The 27,826-nt window shown below is 40.7% G+C and overlaps 1 protein-coding gene across 2 annotated transcripts in view; it reads right to left on the bottom strand.

The window, feature by feature from the left end:
* The window catches only part of Srbd1 (S1 RNA binding domain 1), a 172,882-nt gene that overhangs the window by 107,747 nt on the left and 37,309 nt on the right, over nt 1-27,826 (bottom strand). For both annotated transcript variants that reach the window (XM_021186295.1, XM_029471564.1), the window contains exons 12-14: nt 23,723-23,880; nt 20,107-20,197; nt 19,401-19,508 (exon numbers count right to left, since the gene is read on the bottom strand). In XM_021186295.1, coding sequence (XP_021041954.1) covers nt 19,401-19,508; nt 20,107-20,197; nt 23,723-23,880 — 357 coding nt within the window. The remainder of the gene's footprint in view (nt 1-19,400; nt 19,509-20,106; nt 20,198-23,722; nt 23,881-27,826) is intronic.

Genomic DNA, 27,826 nt, shown 5'->3' with positions numbered 1-27,826 from the left:
TGAACATTCCAGATATGTAAATAGGAATACAAGATAGCACACTATTATTCAAAAAAATATTAAGGATACGAGGTTTTATTCTGATTGGCAAAATCATGTGCTTAACTCTCTGCCAGAGTCCATATTAGGAAAAGTAACCATAAAATAAGCATAATAAATGCTGCTCACAGATTCCTAAAATGTTATATGTAACACAATGGTGAAGAAATGATGGAACTTGCTAATATTAAGTTATATAACAAACACACCTGTAGAACAGAGGCAAATCCAGAATCCTGTACACCAATATAATAATAATTATTACTTCTGAATCTTGGGATACATATTAAATTTCTGTAGTGCTTGCTGGATTAAATCTATTTTTCAAACTACCTGCACGGGCCCATATTTCCTCAAAAGCAACAATAATATCCTCATTGTCTTAGTATATAAAGTACATAGGCATAACATTTGAATTTCACCAAAACAAGCATTGTTTTTAAAATGATAAATATCACACATACACACACCCTAATAGAAATTACAAAGTGGTTCTGAAGGAAAAGCCATTTTGAAAACATAAATGCAAACCAAAATACCCTAGTACCCACAAGCTCTGGCTATGTAGGATATACTTAGTTATTAATACTCAAGTGAGTTAGCATGTGCTAGACACTGCTCTATCCCTGGAGACACATCAGTGAACACATGGCCAAAGGCCCCTCTCATCAGTGGAACTCTACATGCTAGCAAGTATTTAGAAGTGCTAAGTTTAAAGTACAAACACCAACAGGTAAAGCTAGGACCGTACACTGTAGCCACAGAAAAGCTCAAGCTCACACACAATGAGCTCTCCAGAAAGATTGGCTGGGCCCAGAAGTCAGGAGTGTCTCTAGCCCACCAACATTCAGTAATAGTGGATAGTATTTAAATATTTGATTAAATCCATTCAGTCATCATTAAGCCATTGATTTGCTATGGTAACTCTAACTTTTCAATAGTTAGCTGTTTTGACGTCTATTTTATTTTCTAACTGCTACTATTTCTGAGTGTTTGCTTTGTGATATACCTGTTAATTTCAATTTTTCTAAGATTCGACTTTCTCTTCAATGAGAATTTTCACTGAGAAATGCTGTGGTGAGAAGCCAGTCTAAATAACAAGTAGGGTATAGCAGGGTAACTCAGAGCAAGGAAACTTGCTCAATCCCTCAGAAGAGATGAAAGCTACCCCAGAGAAAAGAGGGGCTGCTGCGACAGGCTTTGAGCAAGTCTATATCCCAGCCTCCCTGCATTAATTTGTCAGAAATCACCTGCTGACTCAAAGGCAAACTTCACTCTCAAGTGAGTCTTTGAATACATATAGAATTTCAGAGATAATTTGGCTGATCTTATTTTAACATTTTTATTATAAGAGTAATCTATGATAAAAATTTATGTCTAGACAATTCTAAAAGCTCTTGGTGATGAGAAAGTACAATGACACTTTAATAGGCAGGGTTTTAATAGTTGTATAAATACGGCCTGCCTTAAATTAATAGTGTCTCAGACTTACTGAAATGGATTAATTTATTTAGCCCCCAGAATAATCCTCTTAGTATTGTTATCGTCCCTAACTCAGAAAACTGACGGTTACATCATTTACCCAGGGACACAAAACTAGCAAACTATCAAAGCTGGCTTGGAATGCAAACTCTCCCTTGTCTCTATTGTACCTCTTTGTTAATTAGCTCGGTCCACACTGACTCTTCAAAGAGTTTCCTGAATATCTAAGCAATTATCACTATCATCACCCCTCAATTTACTTGAACATTACTGTTTGAGATAATCTTAAGAAAAACGATTCAATGAACATGATGAAGCCACATGTGCCCTGTTACGGCAACACCGGCTGGGAGGGGGGAGGCGGTAGAGGGCCAGGAATTCAAGAATAGCCTCGGCTACATAGCAAACTAGAGGCCAACATGAGACCATACCTCAAAAAACAAACAGGCAAAGTGGTTTTATCCAGTAATGTGGAGCTAGAAAGGTAGTTGCTGCAGTCAGTTGTTCGCTTTGGGAAAGAGAATAAAAGAGAGGTTGGCAGAGGTTCAGGGCCTCAGGCCACGCCCTTCATTTCCGTAATCCATAGCACCTTGCTGAGAGCCAGAGGGAAGCATAAAGTAGAAACCTTTCACTTTACACTTCTTAGGAACCAAACAAGGGAACAGCCTCTTTGTGTGAGGATGGACTATAAAGAGATAGTGTGGAAAGGCATGGACCATAAGAAATGCCCTGACAGATTTCTATATAAAGAAGTTGGCTATAGTCAAATAATTAGGTCTAAACACAAGTGCCTATGTGACTTACTTCATATACATTAATAAGCCAACAAGTTACAAACAGAAAAAGTGAGCTTTTAAAAAAATCTATAGTTGCCATCTTATAATTTTCTCCAGAAGAATCAGCAGACTTGGCTTTGTCCACCTAAGACGTGAACAGAAAGCAGACAGGTGGCAGAAGCCATGGAAAGCACAGAGAGACAGTTTCTGATTCATGATGCTTCCAAGGTCCCAACGCTGGCATTGTAGGGTTACAAAAGGTGTATTTGATTAAGTTTGATTTTACTGTCCCCTACCTCTCAAAATTAATTCATTCATACTCCTTTCATTACACATATTGAACAAGTCTAGTGTTTGGTGGGAACTCTGGAGAGATGGCTAGGCATTTAACAGCATGCAGTACTCTTACAAAGAGCCCAAGCTCAGTTTCCACCACCAAGTTCTAGGCTTCTGACCCCCTGGACCTGCAGCTCCAGAGGACCTTATTCTCCTGGCCTTCTTGGGACCTGCATTCGCACATACATTCCCAACCTAGAACACATATACATAGTGTACAATAATAGCAAGTCGTTTTTAAAATAAAATTTTGTAATTCTATTGATTCAACCATACAAATTAATTTGAGTTTTTAAAAAAGCAAAACTACTTGTTTTAGCTGGTGAGACAACTCAGTAGGTAAAGTACTTGTCAACACACACTCGCGCGCGCGCGCGCACACACACACACACACACACACACACACACGTGCATGCACACAGACATACCTGCTTCTCAATTTTCTCAAATTTTAACTTTAGATTCAACATTTCTCCTTCTCAAGAGGACAGAATTTTCTCTGCTGCACGGTGGTCTAGTAGACCCCTCTCTTACCTATATTAACTCAAGCTTAAATATGAAGAAAATCCAAAGAAATGACCTGATCAAATCCAAAAAGATGAATTAAATGACTGAGTAGGATTCAGATTTATGCAGACTAGAGTTCAAGGGAGAGCCACCTTCAGTGTACAAAGTCAACAAGGATGAAGAAAATAGCACTCAGTGCCATCCTCCAGGCTCCACACAACAACACACAATGTGGTGCCCACACATTCAAATGAACCCTAAACACACATACATGTACATGCATATATAAAATTTAAAAAAATCAAATTTTTAGAATAAGGAAATCCAAAGGAATAGTATATACATACATATGTGTGTGTGTATGTATACATATATGTGTATGTATGTTTATCTATATATAATACATTCAGCAAGGCTGCAAGATAAATCAGTTATAAAAACCAATTGTATTACTATGTGCTTGCAAAAAATAATCCAAAAACAAAATTTAAAATATTTCATTTATAACAGCATCAAAAATAGCAAAATATTTAAGAGTAACTTTAATATAAGAAGTAAAAAAAACATATACTCTAAAACTACCAAACATTATTAAAATATCCCATGTTCACAGAGACTGCACTAGAGCGAAGCACTCAGCTCCTAAGTCAGGAAACAGGAGGGAAGTGTGGGATCCCACAGTCCCCTTCAAAGGCATGCCTCCAGTGACCTGCAGACTCCCACTAGACTCCTAAAGCTTTCACCATTTGCTGAAGTATCCTATCCACTGGAACTACAGCTTTGACATGTGTGGTTTTATCAGACGTACACCATAGCAACAATGAGAGTGGGGAGGAGGAACAGCAGGAGGAGAAACAGCAGGAGGAGGAGCAGCAGGAGGAGGAGGGATCAGGAGGAAGTGATAGCAAAGGATTCAGAGCTCTTTGCTCTTGATCTTTGTAGGATAATCAAACACTTTCTAAGTTGACAGTGGTGACACCTGCAGTGTATGTGAATGTATTACAAATATTGACTTCTATACTTCCAAATGAAAGAACTATAAAGTGTGTGTTTTTAATCTCAATAAACTATTATTTAGAAAAATAAGTAATTTCAGCCTTCAAAAAAACAGTATCAAATGTGACTCAAATATTCATCAACCCTAAAATAGAAAGATATGTATAATTATGTAAGACAGCGCCAAATGTGAACAAATCACAGATCCATGTATAGACACGGGCATTACTTAAAAAATTTTAAAGTATCTCCAAGAAGAAAATGGAAGTCCTATATTACATGCAACAGGGTTCTATTTGAAAAAAGGAGCTATCATGAAAAATATCAAAGGAATCATCAACATAGAACAGAGAGAGAGAGAGAGAGAGAGAGAGAGAGAGAGAGAGGTCTGTAGGACAGATAGGAGACATGAAGGAAAATAGACCAAGGAGCTTCCAATGGACTGATATTTCATCTTAAACTAAGTGCTGGATGCACGGTTCACTAAACACCACGGTCCCTGCTATTTCTGTGACTCCTTTTAATATAGGGAACAAAGTAGCTCAGGCTGACATCAGCTCTGTAGCGGAAGATGATTATGAACTTCAAGCCTTCTTGCTTCCATCTCCTCAGTGATGAATCTCAGGCACAGGCCAGCACACCCAGTTTATATGGTACTGGGGGAGGGGGGGTGTCACATCTTACTCATTTTAAGTATTTGAGTATCACACCTTACTCAAAAAGAAAAATCCTACAAAATAGGTCTCCTTACTGTCTCCACTCCAAAGAAGACAGCCAGATGACTGAGTAATGAATGTCAGCGCAGTGAAGAAGACTAGGAAGAAGAAGTCTGCAGAGGAGACGTGTGTGGAGGAGGGGAATGCTTATCTGCACATCATTTCAGTAGTGAGGGAGCAGTGCAAGAGCACACATAAAGCCTGCTAACCAACAAGTCACGCTATGTAGGAGGGCAGGAAGGCAGCCTGAACTGCAGAGCCATGCTGTCTCAAGAGGGTAAGCAGACGGGGCATGAAACCAATAAGCCAGAACTGAGGCACTGCTATAGAGCTAAGGTCAAGTGGGCACTGGACAAGGTTTACTCACTCTTCGCGTCCTCTGAGTCTGGCACAGATTTAGATTCTCAATAAGTGTTTGCTTAGCCGATGAGTAGATGGAGTTTGATGGTCAAAGGAGAAGGAAGGCAGTCATCTACTCTCCCCAGAAGACTCCTGAATACACGAGCAAGGGTGAAACACTGGTGACCCTGCAGGGCATCCCGCACATTCAACTATGTGCAGGAATTCCAAGGAAACACTTCACTTCTGACATGCCAAAAGTGACAAACTTCTAGCATGATATGGAAATCAAGAAGACAGTTACATTGTACATTTCCCACCACACACAAACCTGCCAGTTCTCACTAAGGAAAGGTAAACAGAGAGAAAGCAGGGAGGCAGTAACATGGATGAAGATGAGTAAAGGCAGATCAAACCTGCAAGATCTAAGATCTGAGACACTTCAGAAGCATCCCTTAGACATTCCCAGGTTTGCTGTCTTTATCTTCTTCTTGGGTCTCCCTGTCTAGATTCAGGATTGAGAAAAATGTCAATCCTTGATATGAAAAGTTGTGTTAAGGGTCCCTAGAATAATCTGCATGAAGAAAAAGCAAGTCCCAGAGTATTACATGCAACAGAGTTCTATTTGCAAAAAGGAACCATCAGCAAAATAGCAAAGGAATCATCAGCACAGAATGTGTGTGTGTGTGTGTGTGTGTGTGTGTGTGTGTGAGAGAGAGAGAGAGGGAGGGGGAGAGAGAGGGAGAGAGGGAGAGAGAGGGAGAGAGATCTGTAGGAAAGATGTAATACATGAAGAGTCTTTCTGTACCCAGTTAAATTCTTATAAATTGAAAACACTTAGTTTTTGGCTCAGATATTAATCATTACTTTCCCCACTCAACTGTAAAACATCTAAAAGCAGCAGCACCTAGTGAGAATTATATGTAAGAAGGTCTCAAAAGGCTTGAAAGGTGTAGAACCCCCAAAGGAGAAGAGTCATTCTTTCTCTTGTATAACTAGTGAATTCCAATTGAAAAGCCATCCAGGACCCTGAAGAAAGGGGAGTCTCTGAACGCTACACTTAGAAGCTATGGTTCAAACAGGGATGGAACACACCCTAAGTATTCTCCTTACTGAAGACATTCTAAAAGCCTCTTTACATTTACAGAACACCCAAGATTTGGCAGAACCAACATCTGAATTCTAAGTCAGAAACACCTCAAATAACATTCCTGAAAGTGACTTAACATACCAAGTGGAAAACAGCAATTTTAATGAAGGCAGCAGCAATGTGATTTCAAAAAATTAGAACTGCCTAATTTAAACCTGTAATGCATTAAGAGGGAGGTCTATCAACGTTTTTATGGTTCTTCATAGTCCTCAGATTCATGCCAATCACTGTTGAAAATGCTTTAAAGAACCGTAATAATTTTAGGTAATCAAGGCAACTGAACGAGGAGCAGGCTTAGTTGTGCACTTGCCAGGATTGTGCATCATCGCCGCACACGCCTGTGAAGGCATCACTGAGGACAGGCCACATGAATGTGGGCAGCAGCAGAAAAGGAATCGGAACTGAATACAATGGGGAAAAGTCAAAGGCCAGGTGAGCATGAGCACCCGTCTCCCTCCACCTGACAGCAGACTCTGCGTTACCAACATGCCAACCTCTGTGCCTTCCAACTGCCATGATGGACCCTAGTTCCTCAGACCAAGAGTTAAAATAACCCTCCCTCCCTTAAATTCTCTTCTGTCAGCTATATGATAACAGTGTGGAGAAAAATGACTAAGACCACAATGATCTATGAATCAGTCTTTTGATAGTGATGACTGCCAAGCTGGTGGCTCATCTGCAAGTTCAAATTGCTTACTACCAAGCAGCCAATAAACAACACTTCCTGATTGTTTTAGTCAGAATTTCTATTCCTGCACAAACATCATGACCAAGAAGCAAGTTGGGGAGGAAAGGGTTTATTCGGCTTACACTTCCATACTGCTGTTCATCACCAAAGGAAGTCAGGACTGGAACTCAAGCAGGTCAGGAAGCAGGAGCTGATGCAGAAGCCATGGAGGGATGTTCTTTACTGGCTTGCTTCCCCTGGCTTGTTCAGCCTGCTTTCTTATAGAACCCAAGACTACCAGCCCAGAGATGGCACCACCCACAAGGGGCCTTTCCCCCTTGATCACTAATTGAGAAAATGCCTTACAGTTGGATCTCATGGAGGCATTTCCTCAACTGAAGCTCCTTTCTCTGTGATAACTCCAGCTGTGTCAAGTTGACACAAAACCAGCCAATACAATTGACCCCTTGTCAACTTGACTCACAAACACATCACTAGTAAGCCTCAACCCTTACATTCTTATTTATCCCCAAGATCTAAATAACTTTAAAAGTCCCACAGTCTTTACATATTCTTAAAATTTCAATCTCTTTAAAATATCCATCTCTTTTAAAATCCAAAGTCTTTTTACAATTAAAAGTCTCTTAACTGTGGGCTCCATTAAAACAGTTTCTTCCTTCAAGAGGGAAAATATCAGGGCACAGTCACAATCAAAGAAAAAATCAATCTCCAACCATCCAATGTCTGGGATCTAACTCACGATCTTCTGGGCTCCTCCAAGGGCTTGGGTCACTTCTCCAGCCATGCCCTTTGTAGCACACGCGTCGTCCTCTGGGCTCCAGATGCCTGTACTCCACTGCTGCCGCTGCTCTTGGTAATCATCTCATGGTACTGGCATCTCCAAAACACTGCATGACCCCTTCAGTCCTGGGCCTTTAATTGCAACTGAGGCTGCACCTTCACCAATGGCCTTCCCACAGTGCCGCACAGGCTGCACTTTCCATGGCCTCTCACAGTGCAGAGCCTCAGCTGCTCTGCGTGACCCCTTCATGCCTTCAAAGCCAGTACAACCCTTACACATTACCAAGTCCCGCTGCAGCAGGAGTACAACCTTGGCTATCTCTGGAACACAGCCTCTTTGTGCTTTCAGAAAACACTTCCCAGAAGATGTCACCTGAATGATGCTGGTCTCTTCTTAATCACCGCTAAGTTCTTAGCTCCACCTAACCAGCATCAATAGTCCCAGTAATGCAAAGTTTTTGCTTTAGTAGTTCTGGTATCTTGTTAACCAACAGCTGATTCTTCAGCTCCAGCTTGCCAGAACTACAAAATCTTTACAATCAAAACAGCAATGCCCTGAAAAAAATCTTTAATTTTCCCTCTGAAATTTCACAAGCTAAACCTCCATCTTCTGCATGGTTCTCAACATTATCTTCCAAGCTCCTACACAACATCTGACAGAGCTCTTAACAACGAATGGATATTCTGGCCCAAAGTTCCAAAGTCCTTCCACAGTCCTCCCCAAATCATGGTCAGGTTGTCACAGGAATAATCCACTATGCTGGTACCAATTTGTTTTAGTCAGGATTTCTATTCCTGCACACTGATCCTTGATTATAATAACGCTGGTCAATCCAGAATAGCCTGCAGTTGGAATGTTTGAATAACAACATACATAATACTGGGATGAATCTATGTGCTTTAACTATGTTGATCCTCAATAAGGTAGAATACACAAAACCCCAGAATTTTAAATAAATAGCAACAAAAAGAAAAAAGTGCTTTCTAAGGTGCATTGATTCGCTGTCAGTGACTATAATAAGCCAGAAACCTCCTGTGAGGCATGATGTCACATATTAATAGTGCAACACTCTGAAGGCTAAAGCAATCTAATCATGTTTGAGGGCAGCCTGCATAGTAAGGCAATGGAATCAGACAGAGACATCTCTACAGCCTTCACTTTTCTTATCCCAGAAAAGATAAGACTGGGACACGTAAACAAAGAGCCACATATGGAATATGGCAATGATGGCAACAAATTCTACATTGCTTTTATTGGCAAGTTAGTCAGATGTACCTCTCCCATCTGTCTTTCTTCATCACAGAGTTTGACCTCAAATAAACTGCACATAGACTCACCCTCATATTGACTAAGCTATCCCCCTTCATAAACCCCAAAAAGAGATCTCGGCAGTTCAGTTTGTGTTGATCACTACAGAGTGTCAAAATAATATGCTTTTCTGAGAAAGGCTATTACTAAACTGCTGCATGTCACTCAAGTGTGGGTATCCTATATTCTACAAGCTAAGTCTTTAGTCCAATAAACTTCTAAGACTAGGCCTCAGTTGAAATTTATTTTCCCATCACATATGAATAAAAATAATCAGAGAAGTACACAGAAAATTATAGAATATGAAAATATAGTAATTTGGAAGTTAGAGAAATGGCTTTGCAGTTAAGAAAGCTTACTAGTCTTTTAGAGGGCTCACGCTCAGCTCCCAGTATCATCTCCTAGTAAGCCCACAAATCCTAGTAAGCCCACTTCCTTGGGATCTGATGCCCTCTTCTGACCTTCTTGGCCACCTGCATGCATGGTACATATAAACTCATACAACACATAAAATAAATAAATCTTTTAAATGTATATATCATATCATACATAACAGTTTTACAGTGTTTTACTTAAATGCAAATATATGTTAACACATACTGTTAATAAGAGCTCTTACTGCAATAGACTGTAAAGGACTTTTACAAGCCCATGTTATGTGGGTGTGGTCAAATGTAAGTCTGAAGGCAAATAGATATCACTTTCTAAAGCAGGCCACGGTTTCTATTTTCCACTATTTGGATGAGGAAAGTTGATAGTAAAGATGATGGGTATAAATCCTGGGAAACTGGTGAGAGCCTTCAAAGTACACAGCTTTGACGTGTTTCCTCTTAGGTAGGGAAAAAAACAATCACTATTTGTAAAACAAAAACAAAAGTTCAAAACTTAGCTACAAGAAGTTGTACTCTCAGACATTTGTCCACAAAGAGTTCTCAGCCGCTAAGCAATCTACCTACAGAAGTATAGTCCACAACAACACACGGCCAGCCTTCTCTGGATCCCACTTTCTTTGGCCTTTATTCAGACTCTGTTTCCCATGAAGTATTCAATTGTAAACAGGCTATGAAGCTCAATTGTTTAGACAATCTCTGGAAAGGATACTAGCATTGCCTTTTTCTTAGTCTGTCACAGAAGTCTGAGGGATTTTTGGCCACTTTTCAACCTTCTGATAACCAAGGTGCATGCTTGCTCCACTGAATCCTAGCAGCGCTCTGATCTCAAACCCCTCGGCACACCAGAAAACATAAAATGAGAGCAGGAGAAGCAAGCTGGAAGAGCATGCTCTTACCTCTCATTTCCTCTCTCTCCTGTCTGACTCAGTCCTCGTCACTACCATCGCCACCACCATCCCTACTACCCCACCCCACCTCATCCCATGAACACTTGAGACAACTGCTTTAAATTTCTTTTAGTGCAGCAAGCAATAGCTTGTAAAAGGATGCAAACCAGCTGAAGCATTTGACAGACAATGTTAAATACCAGGGAATTCCTATCAACCATTTTACTTTAAAAGGAGCTTTGATGTTGGCTATCTTTCATGTACCTCTTTCATGGCACATTAATAAAGAAAACGGAGCTGAAGTAAATCAAGATCCAAGGTCATGTCTAGAATTACAGCACTGTAGGTACCTGATGAAATGCGGATTAATGCTGCATGAGTAGTGAATAAATAAAAGCACCTCAACCCGCCAATCAGGCAAGCTTTGCAAGCGCTTCTGAACTTTCCTCTGCAACGAGACCTGCGACACCTCTAATCCTCTACGTCCTGGAAACCTCATTATCATAACATGAACCCAAATGTTAGGGTTCCTTCAATATGCAAGTGCTATGAAGCAGAAAAGCAATGGGAATTAAGTTGGGTGTAACCTTAGAAATGTGCGGATGTGGGGGAACTTAAAAGTGGTATTTCGCTAAGTTAGGAGTACCTAATACAAAGATTTAGCCACATAAAACACATTAGAATTAAAAAAAAACCACTATACCATGCCAAAAAACACAAATAAGGTGGATTTAAGAGCTCTTATTTTCAACTCTGAGTTTCTGGTCCCTGAATCTACAAGTCTCACAGAAGCAAATGAAAAGGACTGTAGCAAAGAATTGCTGCATTTGTGAATTCTGCTAACAGCAATTGCAAAGCAAAGAATCTAGTGACTCTCTGACCCAGACAGGAGCTGTAAGAAAGAACTGATGCATTCCTGACTAGCCAGCAGAACACTTCTTTTTCAAAGTGCTGGCCCAAACTTACGGAAAACGGAAAGCACAGGGGAACAACAACAACAACAACAAACCATGAAGGAGAAGAGGCTCCGAGCACATCTCACAGTACAAATGGTCCCTAAGACTTACCACTCACCCTCACATGAATTCACATGGGAACCACGAACAAACGGTGCTAAAGTGACTTAAAGTTATCTGTCCAGGTGCTCTGCATGCCTGTGTTCCCCCAACACAGAATCCAGCACAGACGGCATTGGACCCTAAGGGATAGCTACTAAAAGTCCTGCAAGGCAGGCTCTCCATCTCCCATAGTGTGGCTCCCAGCACTAGCAAGAATAGTGTCACTGGAAAGATAACAATCCCACTCACTCATCTATTCACAAGCATTAGTCCTTTTTTTGTTGTTGTTCTTTTTTTTTTTTTTAAGATTTATTTATTTATATGTAAGTACACTTCAGACACTCCCGAAGAGGGAGTCAGATCTCGTTATGAATGGTTGTGAGCCACCATGTGGTTGCTGGGATTTCAACTCTGGACCTTCGGAAGAGCAGTCGGGCGCTCTTACCCACTGAGCCATCTCTCTAGCCCCCACAAGCATTAGTCTTTAACACTATTGCTTTCTACTAACATCTCCAGGTCAGAAGCAGTGCTTATCTGATATATATGCTTTAAGAAGCATATATAAACATGAGATGGATGAATTCTTTACTATTTTAAAATCACAGTAAACTGTCAGTTTACAAGAATATAAAATTGTAGATGCTCAAATTGAAACTACAGAGAAAAATATATTAATAACTGTTCAAAATAGGCACTATTTCTTCCATAAGCTAAAGATTATCAGAAACAAGACTCCCAAGTCCATCACTTATTAAGGTGCTGCTCAACAGCCTGCTGCTGAATTGACATTACACTCTGCTCCAGCATGTGCACTTGTCTAAGAGAACATCTGTTTTAGTTACACTACACTGTATCTTTGGCAAGAACGTACAATAAAACTAACAAAAACAATCAAGAATCTGTATTGGGACTGGCAACAAAAGTAGATTTGTAACCAAAAACCTTAAGATGCAAAGTGACCATCTCTGGGCTCTAGGCCAGTTCAAATCTAAGTCAATAAACAAAGATCTACAAGAAGGGATGTAGTTAAGGGTGGGTTGGGGCAACTCCTACAGATATTTAAATTGGACTTGGAGACACAAAAGCACATGGGTTACAAAATTGGTAAAACACATTTTATTTTGATCAAAAACTGTCAAACTGAATTCAAATCTAAACATTGTTTTGAAAAACCCTCTCCCCTTATTATGTATTCCTTATGCCCCCTTTCGCACTCTATTTAGCTGAAACAGTCTATTTAACTACATATGTTTAAAAGCATTCTGGCCTTTTAACAAAAGGAACATAAATTTACTTTTAAATTGACTGAATTGCACAAATATTCCAACAAGAAGCCTTCTTGAGAAGACTCCAGTGCTTACGGCCAAGTGTTGGGAAGGAGAGGACACTGAGAGGTCAAAGGAAACAAAGTTCTACAGTGCCTTACATCTTCCCAGCCTGCAACTACAGAGCATGCAGAATGGGAACACCTCATCGCTTCACCTTGTCCTGACTTACAATGACCACGCTGAGACTCATAAAACAACGGAGGCCATCCCAATTTCCAAGAGTAATTCATGTCAGCCACAGCACCACATGCCTGTGGCCTCAGAATTAGGAAGGCTAAGGCAAGAGGATCACAAGCTTGAGCCCAGCCGAAGATACACAATGACATCATAGGATGTCCTTCGTAATTACAGAGAAAGAAGGGAAGGAGCTACATTAATGAGAAAGAAATAAGAGTGACCACATTGCCTCACATAAAATAGTGCTGACTTCAGAACACTGGGTTTTACACAGGTAAATACATCTGGGCTGTGCAGTGAGGTTTCGTAATTTGTTAGAAAGTAAGTTTCTTTCAACTAAAGGAAAAGGTTCAGATGGCTCGTGTTATTTAAAAGAATTGCCCACAATCAGAAATCAAGGAAACCTCAGAAATCATCCCTTCAAAATCTAATGGAACACTCTAACACCGCAGGAGTCATTCATCCAAATGATAGCTCACGTGACAAGACTGTAGCTAAAACCCAAGGCCTTTCATAGCAGATTCTAGTGTCCACAGATTTGAAAAGGACACCTCCAAATCTGACTATAATAACCAGTCCTCGTGTGTGTGTGTGTGTGTGTGTGTGTAAGGAAGGTACTGAGGCCTTTGCACCAGACATTAATCAACATTCCTCAGGAAGTCACATAGCCACACCTCTGGTTCACTCACAGGGTCTAGAAAGACTATCAAGGAGTGTGGCTGAGATCGAGGGTTCACTAGTCTAGTGTTTAATTTCTAGGTGCACACTGACTTCCTGAGGTTACTACCATTTTGCCTGACAAGAACACACCCAACAGCCACTTTCAGAACTTTATTTCTTCTTTGGGACAGGACAATAGCAACCATCTGTCTCTAGTTCCCAATCCCCTCAGCAACCACACTGTGCTTTCCTGATGTCATTCATAAATGCACCCACAGCATCAGGAAATGCTTCATCTGCACAGGATGATAAAGTAAAAACTAGTACCCCTTATCTCAGAGAGGTCCTATTTCAATTACATTCCTGTCTTCTTCTGTGATACCCATTCCTATCTTTAGCCCGAAAATCATTTTTTTCTCCCAGACCTGAAGGAGAGGTGAACAATTCTTCCTTGTCTGGTCATTCACCAATGGCAATGAGAGTCTATCTAGAAGCAGTGGGATCCACTTACCTCTTTCCTCTAAGGTAATTATTAAAAGCCTTCTATGTTATACTTAGCACTAAGAGAAGAAAAAGAAATGCATTTTAACCTTAAGCTTTAGTCTCTGAGAACTATTTTCAATATCCCCTCTTAACAAACATCTTTGGTTACTTATACTTTTTCGGCTTTTTTTTTATGTCTTTGTAAAAGTCACGCTTGCAGGAGGTCTGCAGTCAGTACATATAAATTGACTTTCACTTTTAGTTTCAACTTCTTTTTCCTACTGGCAAAGCCCTGGAAATCAATTACTCTCTTCAGAACATGATGGAATATTTGCATATAAAACATCATGATTACCTACATAAGACCTAGATCAGATACTAAACACTAGCAGATGTCAGAAGAAAATGTTTGAGTGTAAAAGAAAATTTGTTCCAATCTTAGTTTAAGCAGAGGAAATTCAAGCTCTTACACACACACACACACACACACACACACATTACAGCATTCTAAATACACTCCTTAATGCAGTCACCTGGCACATGGTAATGGATCTAAGACTTGTTTGAAGAACCAGTCACCCGAACAGTTTTGGTTTTCTACAACAGTACTTTCATATTCTCTTTTGAATAAAAGTCTACTCTTAGGAGTTCATCTCAGTTGGCCTCTATACTAGAAGCCTTTTCTCTTACAGTGAAATTTCAATAAAAAACCCTGACATGAGTTAATAGCCAAAGTATTTAGAAAGTTTTTTTCTGACACAAAGAATCTTGTGAGAAAATTCTATCTTAATTTAAAAATTTCAGAAAAATTTGGAAAGGATTGTGGTTTTGGTTATCCAGGTGCAGCCTCAGTGTCTGGGTCACATATTTTGTGCTATTTGCATTATTTTCCTATTTTCTTTCAAAACGAGGCTCTTTTGTCATCTTACAAAGTAGCCCCAATTCTATTTCTAAAAACTTCTCACCTGCTCAGCCAATTTTTCTCTCAGCAATTCCCAAGCTTTGTAAGCTTTTAAACGGTTGCTAGGTTTCCTGTAGCAATGATCCTCAAACCTGACTGACCCTGCCACTGAGAAGAGCAAAGGCACGGCACACTACAACCCAGCACACACTACAACCCAGCACACACTACAACCCAGCACATATATACCCCAGCACACACTACAACCCAGCACACACTACAACCTAGCACATATATAATCCAGCAGTCAGGACATGATGTCTGGGCTCCATTTTCTGTTCTTCTCAACTAAAATGTTTTTGAACTTTTACCAATGGACTGAACTCTATGTTATGAAAAACACAGCTCTAGAGAACTCATGTAAGAATAGTGAGAACAGAAATCTAAAAGTCACAGATAAATTAATATACACATACCTTCCTTCAGTGTGAGTGGCTTCTTAAGATCACAGCGACAGCATCTCTGTGTACCTGGAGTCTGTACTTCTTGCCCCTCTATACAACCTTTGCTATTACTTCTCCATGTGTAATTTACCACTAAATCACATGCCATATATAAAATCCATGCAAATTTATCTTTAAGTTTTCCCTACTGGCATAAAAGCTGTGCCTCTCAGAGAAGCAAAGATCAGTGAAGACAAGACCAGCAAGCTTGCTCTATGTAGTGGCTATTCCTGGTTGTCAACTTGACTATATCTGGAATGAACTACAATCCAGAATTGGAAGGCTCACCAGTGACCCTTATCTGGAGGCTTGGAGATAGAAGTTTCTGATCTGGATCTTGGTATGGAGATCTTGAGGCATAGTAGCTATGGATTCCAGAAGATTAAATCTCTGAGGTCAAGGTCATCTGGGATTAAAGGTGTGGTGGAACACACCTTTAATCTGGACTACACCTTCTGCTGGAGACAATATAAGGACATTGGAAGAAGGGAGTCTGGCTCTTGCTTCTTTGCCTGCTTGTTGTGTGAGACTGAGTAACTGCTAGATCCTTGGACTTCCATTCACAGCTACTACTGAACCATTGTTAAGAATTGGGCTGCGGACTGTAAGTCATCAATAAATTCCTTTATTATATAGAGACTATCCATAAGTTCGGTGACTCTAGAGAACCCTGACTAATACAGTCTATAAGCAAGCTAAGTTCAGCCTCCATCACTGTTTATCGAGCCCTGTTTATACTCTCTCCAAACATCATGTGTCCTCCACAGGTCTTGCCTCAGCATGTGTCTATCTCAGCAGACATCACTCTACCAATCCACAGAAGCAGAAAGAAACTGCAGCACATCACCACAAGTTTTTTGGTGTGTTTCTATGGAGCCCCAGCAACTGTGCAGTGTAAGGTGAACCAAGGCATATGTTGTTAGTAAAGATTCCTTCACATCCTTTCACCTGTGTCTGCTTCAGCCAAACATTCCTTCATGAGTCTGCCTTAGTCTTTCCCGTGTGTCCACTTAAGCTAAAACATGTTCCTTCACATGTTTGCCCTAATAAAACAACATCCAATTGACTTTCCAAAGAACCTTTAAGTTTCCACTCCAGTAACATGAACTTTACTTTCAGTTTTGAAAAAAGCTTAATGTTTTTATCTTAAAGTAAAGGTCTATTTATTCCACAAGGGAGTTGACCTTTCAAGGCCCATCCAATTCCCTATAATTGTTAGCCTCTGGAAGAAGGTACATAAACTTACCTCAAGGGAAAAAGCCTTATGCTTCCTTAAATTATGTGTTCTTCCTATTAAAAGTTGCTAACACACTGGAATGAAAGAAGAATGAGCATCACTGTCTGTTTCCCAGATGTCTACCACCGGGCTTTTCTCCTAGCATGATCTAGTCGCTTCTGTCCCTCAGTAATCAGGCCGAGGCTACGCGTAACATTGGAACCACACCCCCAGACACACACACAGCACCCCACTTTGCTCCCTTGCACTGCACACTGTAATTCTCAATCCATTCCTCCCAATAAAAGTGCTCACTGAAAAGTTTTCTTATTTCTTTTGAGATCTGCCTGCTAACATCCATGTGTATAGGAAAGTTTTCAGCACAGAAACATAAACAAGTAAAGCCACAGAACAAACCAAACTGTTCTACATTTCTAGACACCAGGTTTGGAGCGACTTCATGTATCTATGATGCTCCAAAACATACACAGAAAAGTGATTTAGAGCAATCTTTATTCTAAAGCTTGTCAATTGGAGATTAAAATATAAGATACTAAATATTAAACATTTCATATGAAATATCTATTTTCATAATTCAATTAGACAACACTACCATATCATAATTTTATTGATAAAATCAACATCTAACTTGAGAAAATATTAACTCTATAAAAACCTAAATGCTCAAAATCTAAAAATTTTTAATGCTGACATGACACAAATAAAAAGTTCCATATATGGTTTTATGTGATAGGTCCTGGTCAAAGCATAATCACATTATAAATATTGCCTAATTATCTTTGGGCTTTGTGTATAAGGTTTATGTAGAACATAAAAAAGACTCATGTTTGAGTTCAAGTCCTAGCCACATAATATGTTATTATATATATGGAAGTATCACAAATTTAAAAAAAAATCTAAAATATTAAATATGTCTGGTCCCAAGCATTTTATAAAAGAGGTATTTCAACCTACTGTAAGTCTAGTCAATAGCTGAAAAGATTTATGTGATCAAAACCAGTTTAATGCTTAATGTTAATAAATATGAATGAATTCATAGCAGGCTACAGTAGATAAAGTACTTGTTGCTTGAACATGGGGGCCTGTGTGCAGACTCCTAGCATTAATGTAAAAGCCATACACAGCTGCAAAGGCAGCAACCCCTGTGCAAGGTTGGATGGAAACAGGAAAATCCCAGTGATTTGCTAGCGAGCCAATCTATCCCAATGTCTAGCTCCAAGTTTAGGTGAGACTTGGACTCAAAATATAAAGTGGAGAGGCCGAACAGATGGCTCAGCAGATGTAACTCCTAAAAGAGCACATGTAACTCTTACATTTTCAGTTGCACTTTCAACTTTAAATGTAAGTGACTGACTAAATCCCAGTTAAACTCTGACTCTTGGATCCAGCTTAAAATTTTATCTCCTTTGTAGTTATGATTTGAAAGCCTGGACAGTTTCTTTTCCCCAGAGTATGGAGAAGTTTCTGAGATTACAAAGTGTTTCAAGGGTAGGAGTAGAGACACTCGAAAGAAGGTGAATGGCTATGATATACGTGGAAGGAGTGCTGTAAGTCAGAGCATCCTAACTTAAGCAGCAAATCGTGATAAAAAGCACTCCAGAGCGGACGAGGAACGTACTAGAGGCTTCACTAGGACAGTTTGAAAAGATTTAAAAGCAGATTGGCAAGATTCTGAAAATACATAAGAGAAAGCACATAGAATGACAGACAGAGAAAGCATGGAGACAAATGGAAGGTCCCACATTAAACTGACCGGTGACAGCAAACGAAATCAAATACTGATTTTCCTAATGCAGTTCTGATTTAGATCTCTGCAACGCTTAGAGACTTCACAAGTCAATGGTAAAGTGCTAGCAAATAGCTCTGAGCAAACAGACAAGCATACTGGGGCTAATGTGCTGTGACAATTGCATTAGAATGAGAGCCGGAATGGCTGCTCAGGTACAGGAATAGACTACAACCTGTACACAACAGTTTCCTGATATTCTCAAGAGGGAATGGAAGAAATGAACAGTAAAAGACACACTACTGCATATCAGGCACAGCCACTCTACAGTACAGTGGAACTGTATATTTCTACAGTGTCTCTGGAACACAAAATTACAAATCCATGTGCCTTCTCACTTCTAGTAACTCACAGCTCAAATACTACAAACAGGAAATGGCTTTTACAGGACTTAAGTATGGTTGTTTAAAGACCAGTCATCTTTATTCCATCAAGTTTAATAATTCCAGATTTTTATACCATCATGGTTCATTTTTCCTTATATTATATAATACCTAAAGCTCGTTGAAGACATGCTCCATGAGCACGTTTAGATCAAACTCAAAATGTTTTAACTAGTTTTATTTTGATATTTTTGAGGCAGGGTCTTACTGTGTAAGCTCATGCTGCCCTCAACTTGTAGATGTTCTCCTGCAACCACCTCCCAAGTGCGAGGATTACTGTATTATATATAAAGTATTATATACCATCACTTCCAACAGCATTTTTTAAATGATTCTCAGGTTCCATCTGCAACATTATTGTTAACAGCCAGAGGCAGTTAGGGAGGCACACAGACATATATTTTCAAAAGGAAAGGAAAACTCATCACAAAAGGAGCCTGAGAAACTCCTACACACTTCAAGAAACAAGTCTTCCTTCTGTCCTTACCAGTAAACGACATCCAGGGGTGCGAAGTAATTTTTCATTATCAGGTCAGCAAAGTAAGCTTCAGTTTCCCGGCAGGCAGTTCCATTTCCGATCACCACTGTTCTGCAGCTTCAAGGGAAAACAGAATGAGAACCTGGATGAGTCTCAGGCACATTTCTGAAGTAAACCAGAGAAAGCACACAGAATGCACAAGTGCTAGACACAGCTCTTCCTCTCGCCTGTATCCACACAACCTCTCCTCTGCTCTAGACTACACAGCACGCTGCATTTGGTAAGGGAGAGGGGAGAGCACAGAGCAACCCTTTACTGTCATCTTAAGGACAGTCAGGCAGCTTTCTTCTCATCTACAAAGAGTCAAAATAAAGGAGTAACCTCGGGCTCATTCCAAACTACAATAAATACAACTAAATTATACGATGTTAATTTCTGAAGTTCTTAACGACTGCAATATCCCTTCATCAGGAGAGAATGGAAGGGAGGGAAGGGGGTAGGAAGGATCTCCCAGTACCAGAGCATCCCCTCCACTTGACAGGAGGCGGAGAGAGGAAAAGTATCCCACCACAGTCTCCATGCATGCGTTCCCAGCAATTCCCCCTAGCACTGTGCACTGGGGCTTTCTTTCTCCTCGGGTGTTTCCCTTAGTCCCGCACTCCAAATTAGGAGCTTCCAAAGCGCCTGTGATTAGCCGAGATACTGATTTTCTTACTTGAAATGCAGCAAGAGCCTCTTGATCTTCTCGGCCTCCCGGAAGCCTTGTCCACAGTGCAAATAAACCACATCCGTGTGAAGGATCTGACCTGAAAAGGGCAGGGGCGGAAAAGACACTTGCACACCAGAACTCACTACTGCTTCTATTAAACAAGTTGCAACAGAAAATGGGACTGGCTTACCTTTTAAAATGCAAGCTCAGGGTCTGTGAGCTGCCTCAGAAAGCCAGTGTGCTTGTCCCACACCTGCCACCCTTAGCTGGGTCCTGACACCCACACGGTAGAAGAATACAAATGATCACCTCAAGCTCTCCTCTGCCCTCCATGAACGAGTGTACATGCACACACGCACACAAGCTAAATGTAAAATAGGATACTAAAGTCTGATGCATGCACAGTCACTAGATCAGGCTCTTCCCAAGGACTCACAAATGCTGTTACTTTCAAAGTAAAAGAGCTCCACTTTTCAACACGAGACCATTACTAGGTGGACATTATGCTATGGCACCTTCAGGAGAAAAGGCTTTCAGAAAGCCAGCCTCATCATGGGCAGCAGCCATAGCTCACACTGCCTGGCTACCTGCTGAATAGACCTGGCTCGGTCATGATATTCTAGTTCTTTTCAGTTGCTGATATATGAATTTGTTTATTCTATTTCTTTGAGCTATATATTTAAGAACTTCAGGCTTTTTCTATCTTGGCATTATATTACACATAAAGTATTTTATTTTTAAATAAATTTTCTAACTGAAATAAAAGTTTCAGGGTGATCCCTCAATGAAGAGAAATAAATGAACTATGTAAAGATGATAGGAAATTAGTAAGAGTCACGGATAACCTCCAGAAAGAAAGGGGTAAGAAATAAGTGATGTGATCCAGGACTGAGCAGACACGCTGGGGAGACTGCCTCAAGTTCTCTGCCAGCAGCCCTTCAAAACTAACTAAGGAATAAAAGGGGAGGAAAAACTACAACAGAAAGGGTCAATTAAGTTTCAAATAAACTATAAGAAAAAATGCTTTCAGTAGTATCAAGAAAAGGAAGATACAAATATACTAGAAATAAAGAAGCTATATAACTAGGGATACAACATACCAGCATGTACAGAAGAAGGTACCAAGGTCAAGTTGAAGTTACCTTTAAAATATATGTAATCAGACATTCTCTAAACAAAACTCCTTAGCAGGGCACAGAATCCCAACATTCAGAAAGCTATGGGAGGAAGACCTCAGCAGGGCTACATAGTGAGCTGAAGGCTAGCCTAGGCTACAGAGTAAATTTAAAGAACTAAAACACTAAGGAAAATCATCACAGTGGCACAGTAAGGGACACAGTAAGGGACAAGCATCTCAGTGGGTACAGAAAAAATCCTGCTATTGCTGATCCTTCCCATGTGGGAAACATGAATAGCATAAATGACAACTAGGAAAACAAAAGGCAAAAACCGTGGCTGTACCTGTGACAAAGGGAACAAAAATCCTCCAAAAGCAAATACCAAGCGGCTGGGAAGGGCACAGCACAGCACAGAGACTTCTGTAGGAAGCCTCTGCGGGGCAGGGCAGAGCTGATTGCCCAAGAGAAGAGTTCCCATACCGGGGAGCACAAGAGTCAATCTGAGGAGCTAACACTGGAGCCCACCAGGCTACAGGCTGCCCAGTGACCTTCTGGAGACTGAAAAACTGACCCTCATGGACTCCTGAAGCAAAAGAAGACAAACTATAAGAGTGCAAAGAAAGAGCAAGAATCAGGTCTAAGTGAGCAAGGCAAGGACAGAAGAAGCAAAGGACCCAGGTCACACAGGAGAAGGCAGCAGACAGCCCACGCCAAAAACCACTGGCCAGCTCCAGCTGACATCTCTAATAACCACCAAACATAAGACAAAGTAAGCTTTACACAGTGAGAAGCCTGTCCCCACCCAACTCACCTTCTCAAATACTAGAAACATAACCTAAACAAAACAAAAGGATGATGGGCAAACTGTAGACACATTTTCTTTCTTATGGCAGAAAGTAAAAGTCTACCATAATATACCCAGAAAACAGAACATGATATATGAAAATGAGATTTTTTTAAAAAAGAGAATATTATATAACCTATGAGGTTAATATACATCAGAATCATAAAACCACATGAATGAAATGGCAAGAATTGATTTCAGATGGAAGAGAAAGCATAGTCTGGATTCAACAGCACATGTACCAACCCTGGGTCAATACGAAGGAGGGCAGCACAGGCCAGCGAAGGACAGCGTGAGGGGAGACAGCACTCCAGAGATGAAAACCCAGCCAAGGGACAGAAAACAGATGTCTTCAGAGAAGCAAAGCAAAGAGATAACAAAGATGACAAAATAAAGTGAAGATGCTTACCAGAGAATTATCATGTATAACTACATATCAAAGAGAAACTCTAAAACCATAAAAAAATTACATAAAGAGACTCAAACAGACAGATCTAATAACAGCTTAGAGAAGACTGGAGAAATACTAATCAGTAGAAAATAAAGTAAAACACTGAAAAAGAAGAAAGGAAAATGAGAAATATATTAACATAATGGCCCTCTGAAATGGAATTCATGCCGACACATTCACAGTGTTAAACATATCACATAAAAACTTTGAAACAAACAGAAAATTTGGCACCAGAAGGAACACCTATAAGTCTCTAGATGAATTACAGAGGAAGAAAAAAAGCTATCAGCCAAAACAATAAAACTAAAACCAATAGGACAATATCTTTAAGTAACTACCGATTAACCAATCTATCCATGAAAATAATCTTCAAAAATGAACACAAGAGCAGCTTTTTCAGATAAAAACTGAGACAACATTTTGTCAACTAACTCACAGCCCTCGGGAGGCAGAGGTAGCGGATCTCTGTGAGTTCAGGCCAGCCTGGTCTACAGACTGAGTTCCAGGTCTACACAGAGACCCTGTCTCACAACAGAAGAAGAAGTAGTAGCGTGGAACTTTTCAGACATGAAGATTTCTCAAATGAGAACACAGAAGTGTGGAAAGGAGTCACAGGAAGGCTAACTACACGGGACAGGAAAACTACAGTAACTGAATATTCACAGCTACAAAATATCTGATACTTAAAATGTATATAAAATCAGAATACACCATAAAGAGTTGAAGTTGATAAGAGCTATGAGTTCAAGTCTCAGCACCAGGCGTTCTATAGAGCGCAACTGGAGAATAATTGCCTGGGCTTGAAGGGTTAGGCACTACATACACAGATGCGCTAACACAGGCCTACAGAGCCAAATTTCAGGAGAGACAGAAGAAATCCTGAGTTCAGGGTTCTCAGCCACCAAGAGTACCAAAGGTAGCCTGGACTACAAGAAACTGTGTCAAGAAAGAAAGGAAGAGAAGGGGAGGAGGAGAGGGAGAGGAGAGAGAAGAAAAACAGAAAAGAACAAAAGAGGAGACCAGGAGTTCAACCTGACACTAACACTAGTTAATGGAGAGATAGAGACATGATGAGAGTTCTGACCAGACATACTGGAAACCCTCTGGTCCCCACAGCCCCGTGAGAAAACAATTTCTAAACAACTAAATCTATGAAGTGGAATTTAGGATCAACCAAAAAGCTCTCATATGAAAAGTTGAAGAACTTACTAGTAGGAGAAATGATGGCTAGTTTGCATCCATGTTTGTAGCCAGGATCTACTCCCATCAAGGTTCGGCCTGGCACAGGACTTGTTAAAAGGAGCTGGCGGAGGTTCTGTCCAAACATCATTACTGATTGCTTCTCTGCGTCTGATGTCAGTTTGGCTCTTTAGAAATAGAGGGGAAGGGGGACAACACAAAAAGTACTTAGATTTTCATTCATCCAAATTCTCTTCTCAGAAAAAAGAACAGAAGGTATTTCGTGTAGTCAATCCTCAGGGATGAAACATCCTGACCCTGAGTCACACTGGGTCTACTTCTGCTCACCACAGAAACATAACACCACAAACAATTCCAAAGCAAACTGTCTACGTTTTCATACCTGTCTTCTACAACTGCTCCATCAGATACAAGTTTTAAGTTAAATATGTACAATCACGAGAAAGAGCCTTGAAGATTTGCAAGTCAAATTAAAGCCTAGCAGATGATTACAAATATAAACCACAAACAAGAATGACAAGGCATGGCAGCACAGCAGCCTCTTCCAATGTTATTTAGTTTAGTACTCTCAATGTCTTTGTCTGCGTTCCACTCCACATCTCCTCCTCCCTGTCATGTGGCAACGCCACAGTTCCTAAGAGCTGGTACAGAGTCAGGCCTCATATAACCATGTCTCTGTTTTACGCAGACACTGTTAGGAGTGCACTTTTAAAACCTTGTCGAATGAAAATACGTCAATGATGAGCTTAGAGATAGCGGGAGCCGTGAAGAAATGTATCAGCTCTTGAAATTCATAAGAATTATGTCATAAGAAGTATTTCTTTCCTATTAGACCAAATAAGAAACAAATGCCATTGGCCATAAGAAAACTTAAAACAAAGTAATTCGAAATATGTTTTATGTCTGGGGAGGGTTAACTAGATATGTGTGAAGATGCACATGCTACTGTCTATTCATCTTCTCTAACATTTCATTGTAATTCTCTGACTTCTCCAAAACAGGGTACTTGTAATATCATTACAAGTGTTTTTAAACCTTTATTTTGAACGTCATTTATTGTGAAGTCATTGGTTGGTAGTCTTATCAAGATTGTTTTAAGAGATACAAAGCTGAAAGACCACACCCTTCCCAGAAGACCACCATGATGGAAGGAGCAGAAAGACAGACAGAGCAGACTATAGCAATGACGAGGGCTAACTCAGGAGGAACCTATACAAGGAGTGGCTCAGGTGAATGAGACAGGAAATGTAATGGACATACAACAGAGGTGGGGACAGTAGACAGATAACCTGGATGAGACACTGCACACAAGGAGAGTGGCACAGGTGTCCCAGGAGTGGTGGCACACACCTTTAATCTGGGCCACACTTTCTGCTGGAGACCTACATAAGGACATTGGAAGAAGGAAGATTCCCTCTTCTTTGCCTGCTTGCCTTGTGGGACTAAGCAACTACTAGATCCTTGGACTCCCATTCATAGCTGCTGCTGTTGGGGAGTTGAACTACAGACTGTAAGTCATCAACAAACTCTCATACTATATAGCGACTACCTACCCATATGTTCTGTGACTCTAGAGAATCCTGACTAATTCAGAAGTTGGTACCAGGAGTAGGGTGTTCCAGAGATAGCCAAGGTTGTACCTCGTGTTGCAGCTATACTTGGTAATGTATAAGAGCCACCCAGGTGGTACTGGTTTTAAAGGCATGAAGGGGTCATGAAGAGCAACTGAGGCTGGGCAGTGTGAAAGGCCATGGAAGGCCATTAGTGAAGGTGCAGCCTCAGCTACAATTGATGATCCAGGACTGAAGGGGTCATGCAAAGAAGTCGAGGCTTCACACCATGAAGAGAGCCTATGAGAGGCTATTGGTGAAGCCTAGTTGCAGCATAAGACAGCAGTGTTTTAGAAATGCCAGTACCATTAGATAACCACCAAGAACAGCAGCAGCACAGAGTACAGGCAGCTGGAGCCTAGAAGACAAGGTGTGTGGTACAAAGGGCAGAGCTAGAGAAGTGACCCAAACCCTTGGAGGAGCCTAGAAGATTGTTGAGTGGATCCCAGACATTAAACGGTTAGAGTTTGATTGTTATTTTGATTGTGACTGTGCCCTGATATTTTTCCCTCTTGAAGGAAGAAAGACATCTGGGAAAGAAGTATGTGAACAGATCTTTCCAAATGGGCAAAGGATATTAAGATATTTGTGTCCCATGTAAATGCTCACCAGAAGGTGACTTCAGCTGAGGAAGAGGTTCAAAGAATCAAGTGGATAAGATGACCTGTTCTGTGGATAGTCAGCCTCTTTCCCCAGCCATCCCTATCATTGGTCAATGGGCACATGAACAAAGTGGCCACGGTGGCCGAGATGGAGGTTATGCTTGGGCTCAGCAACACAAACTTCCACTCACCATGGATGACCTGGCTACAGCTGCTGCTGAATGCCAGATCTGCCAACAACAGAGACCAACACTGAGCCCCAGATATGTCACCATTTCTCAAGGTGACCAGCCAGCAACCTGGTGGCAGGTCGACTACAATGGACCATCTCCTCCATGGAAAGAACAACGTTTTGTTCTTACTGGAGTAGATATTTATTCTGGTTATGGATTTGCCTTTCCTGCACATAATGCTTCTGCCAAAACCACCATCCGTGGACTCACAGGATGCCTTATCTATCGTCATGGTATTCCACACAGTATTGTTTCACAGTATTGTGATAAAAAAAACTCATTTAACAACCAGAAAAGTGCAACAGTGGGCCCACTATCATGGAATCCACGCGTATTATAATGTTCCCCATCATCCTGAAGCAGCTGGTCTGATAGAAAGATGGAATGGCCTTTTGAAGATGCAGTTACAGTGCCAATTAGGTGGCAGCAGTGTGGAGGGCTGGGGCAGAGTTCTTCAGAAGGCAGTATATGCTTTGAATCAATGTCCGATATATGGTACAGTTTCTCCCATAGCCAGGATCCATGGGTCCAGGAATCAAGGGGTGGAGAAGGGAATAGTACCACTCACTATCACTCCTAGTGACCCTCTAGGGAAATTTTTGCTGGTTCCAGAGGGGGAAGTGCTCCTACCAGGAGCCACAACAAAATTCCACTGAACTGGAAGCTCAGACTTCCCCCAGTCATTTTAGGCTTTTAATACACTTAAACCAACAGGCCAAGAAAGGAATAAAAGCGTTAGAAGGGGTGATAGATCCAGATCACCATGGAGAAATTGGATTGCCTCTCCACAATGGAGGTAAGAAGGATGATGTGTGGAGTGCAGGAGATCCCTTAGGGCGTCTCTTAGTACTACCATGTCCTGTGATTAAAGTCAATGGGAAACTACACCAGCCTAATCCAAGCAGGCTGACAAAGGACACAGATCCATCAGGAATGAAGCTATGCAACACTCCTCCAAGAGCAGAGCCAAGACCTGCTGAGGTGCTTCCAGAGGGTGGAGGAAATACAGAATGGGTAGTAGAGGAAGGTAGTTATAAATACCAGCTAAGGCCATGTGACCAGTTGCAGAAATGAGGATTATAAAGTAATATGAATGTTTCTGTCTTATTTTGTTAAGAACACATTTGTCTTTCTTCCAATTTCTTTTTAATATCAATTGGTATTTAATTTGAGATACTAAAAGAATGTTCCTAAGGGACATTGCCCCATTGTAAATTTACAAATGCATTTGCGATTGTATGAAGAACAGTTATATCATGTTAGGCGTATTCATGACTTTGTTATTGTTTCATGTGAACATAAGGTATTATTTATATCAAGTTGACAAGGGGTGGATTGTAGTGGCTATTCCTGGTTGTCAACTTGACTATATCTGGAATGAACTACAATCCAGAATTGGAAGGCTCACCCATGACCCAGAACTTGAGGCAGGGAGATACAAGTTTCTGGCCTGGATCTGGGCATGGAGATCCTGAGGCATGGTGGCTATGAATCCCAGGAGATTAAGGCAAGAAGATCTCTGAGTTCAAGGTCAACTGGGACAAAGCAAGTCCCAGATCCAGGCATGGTGGCACACACCTTTAATCTGGGCCACACCTTCTGCTGGAGACCTACATAAGGACATTGGAAGAAGGAAGATTCCCTCTTCTTCATCTGCTTGCCTTGTGG

This window comes from Mus caroli, unplaced genomic scaffold, assembly GCF_978045245.1.
Source record: "Mus caroli unplaced genomic scaffold, Mus_caroli_1 scaffold_18, whole genome shotgun sequence".
NCBI classification, from domain to species: Eukaryota; Metazoa; Chordata; class Mammalia; order Rodentia; family Muridae; genus Mus; species Mus caroli.
This window is presented reverse-complemented; position numbering and strand designations above follow the sequence as displayed.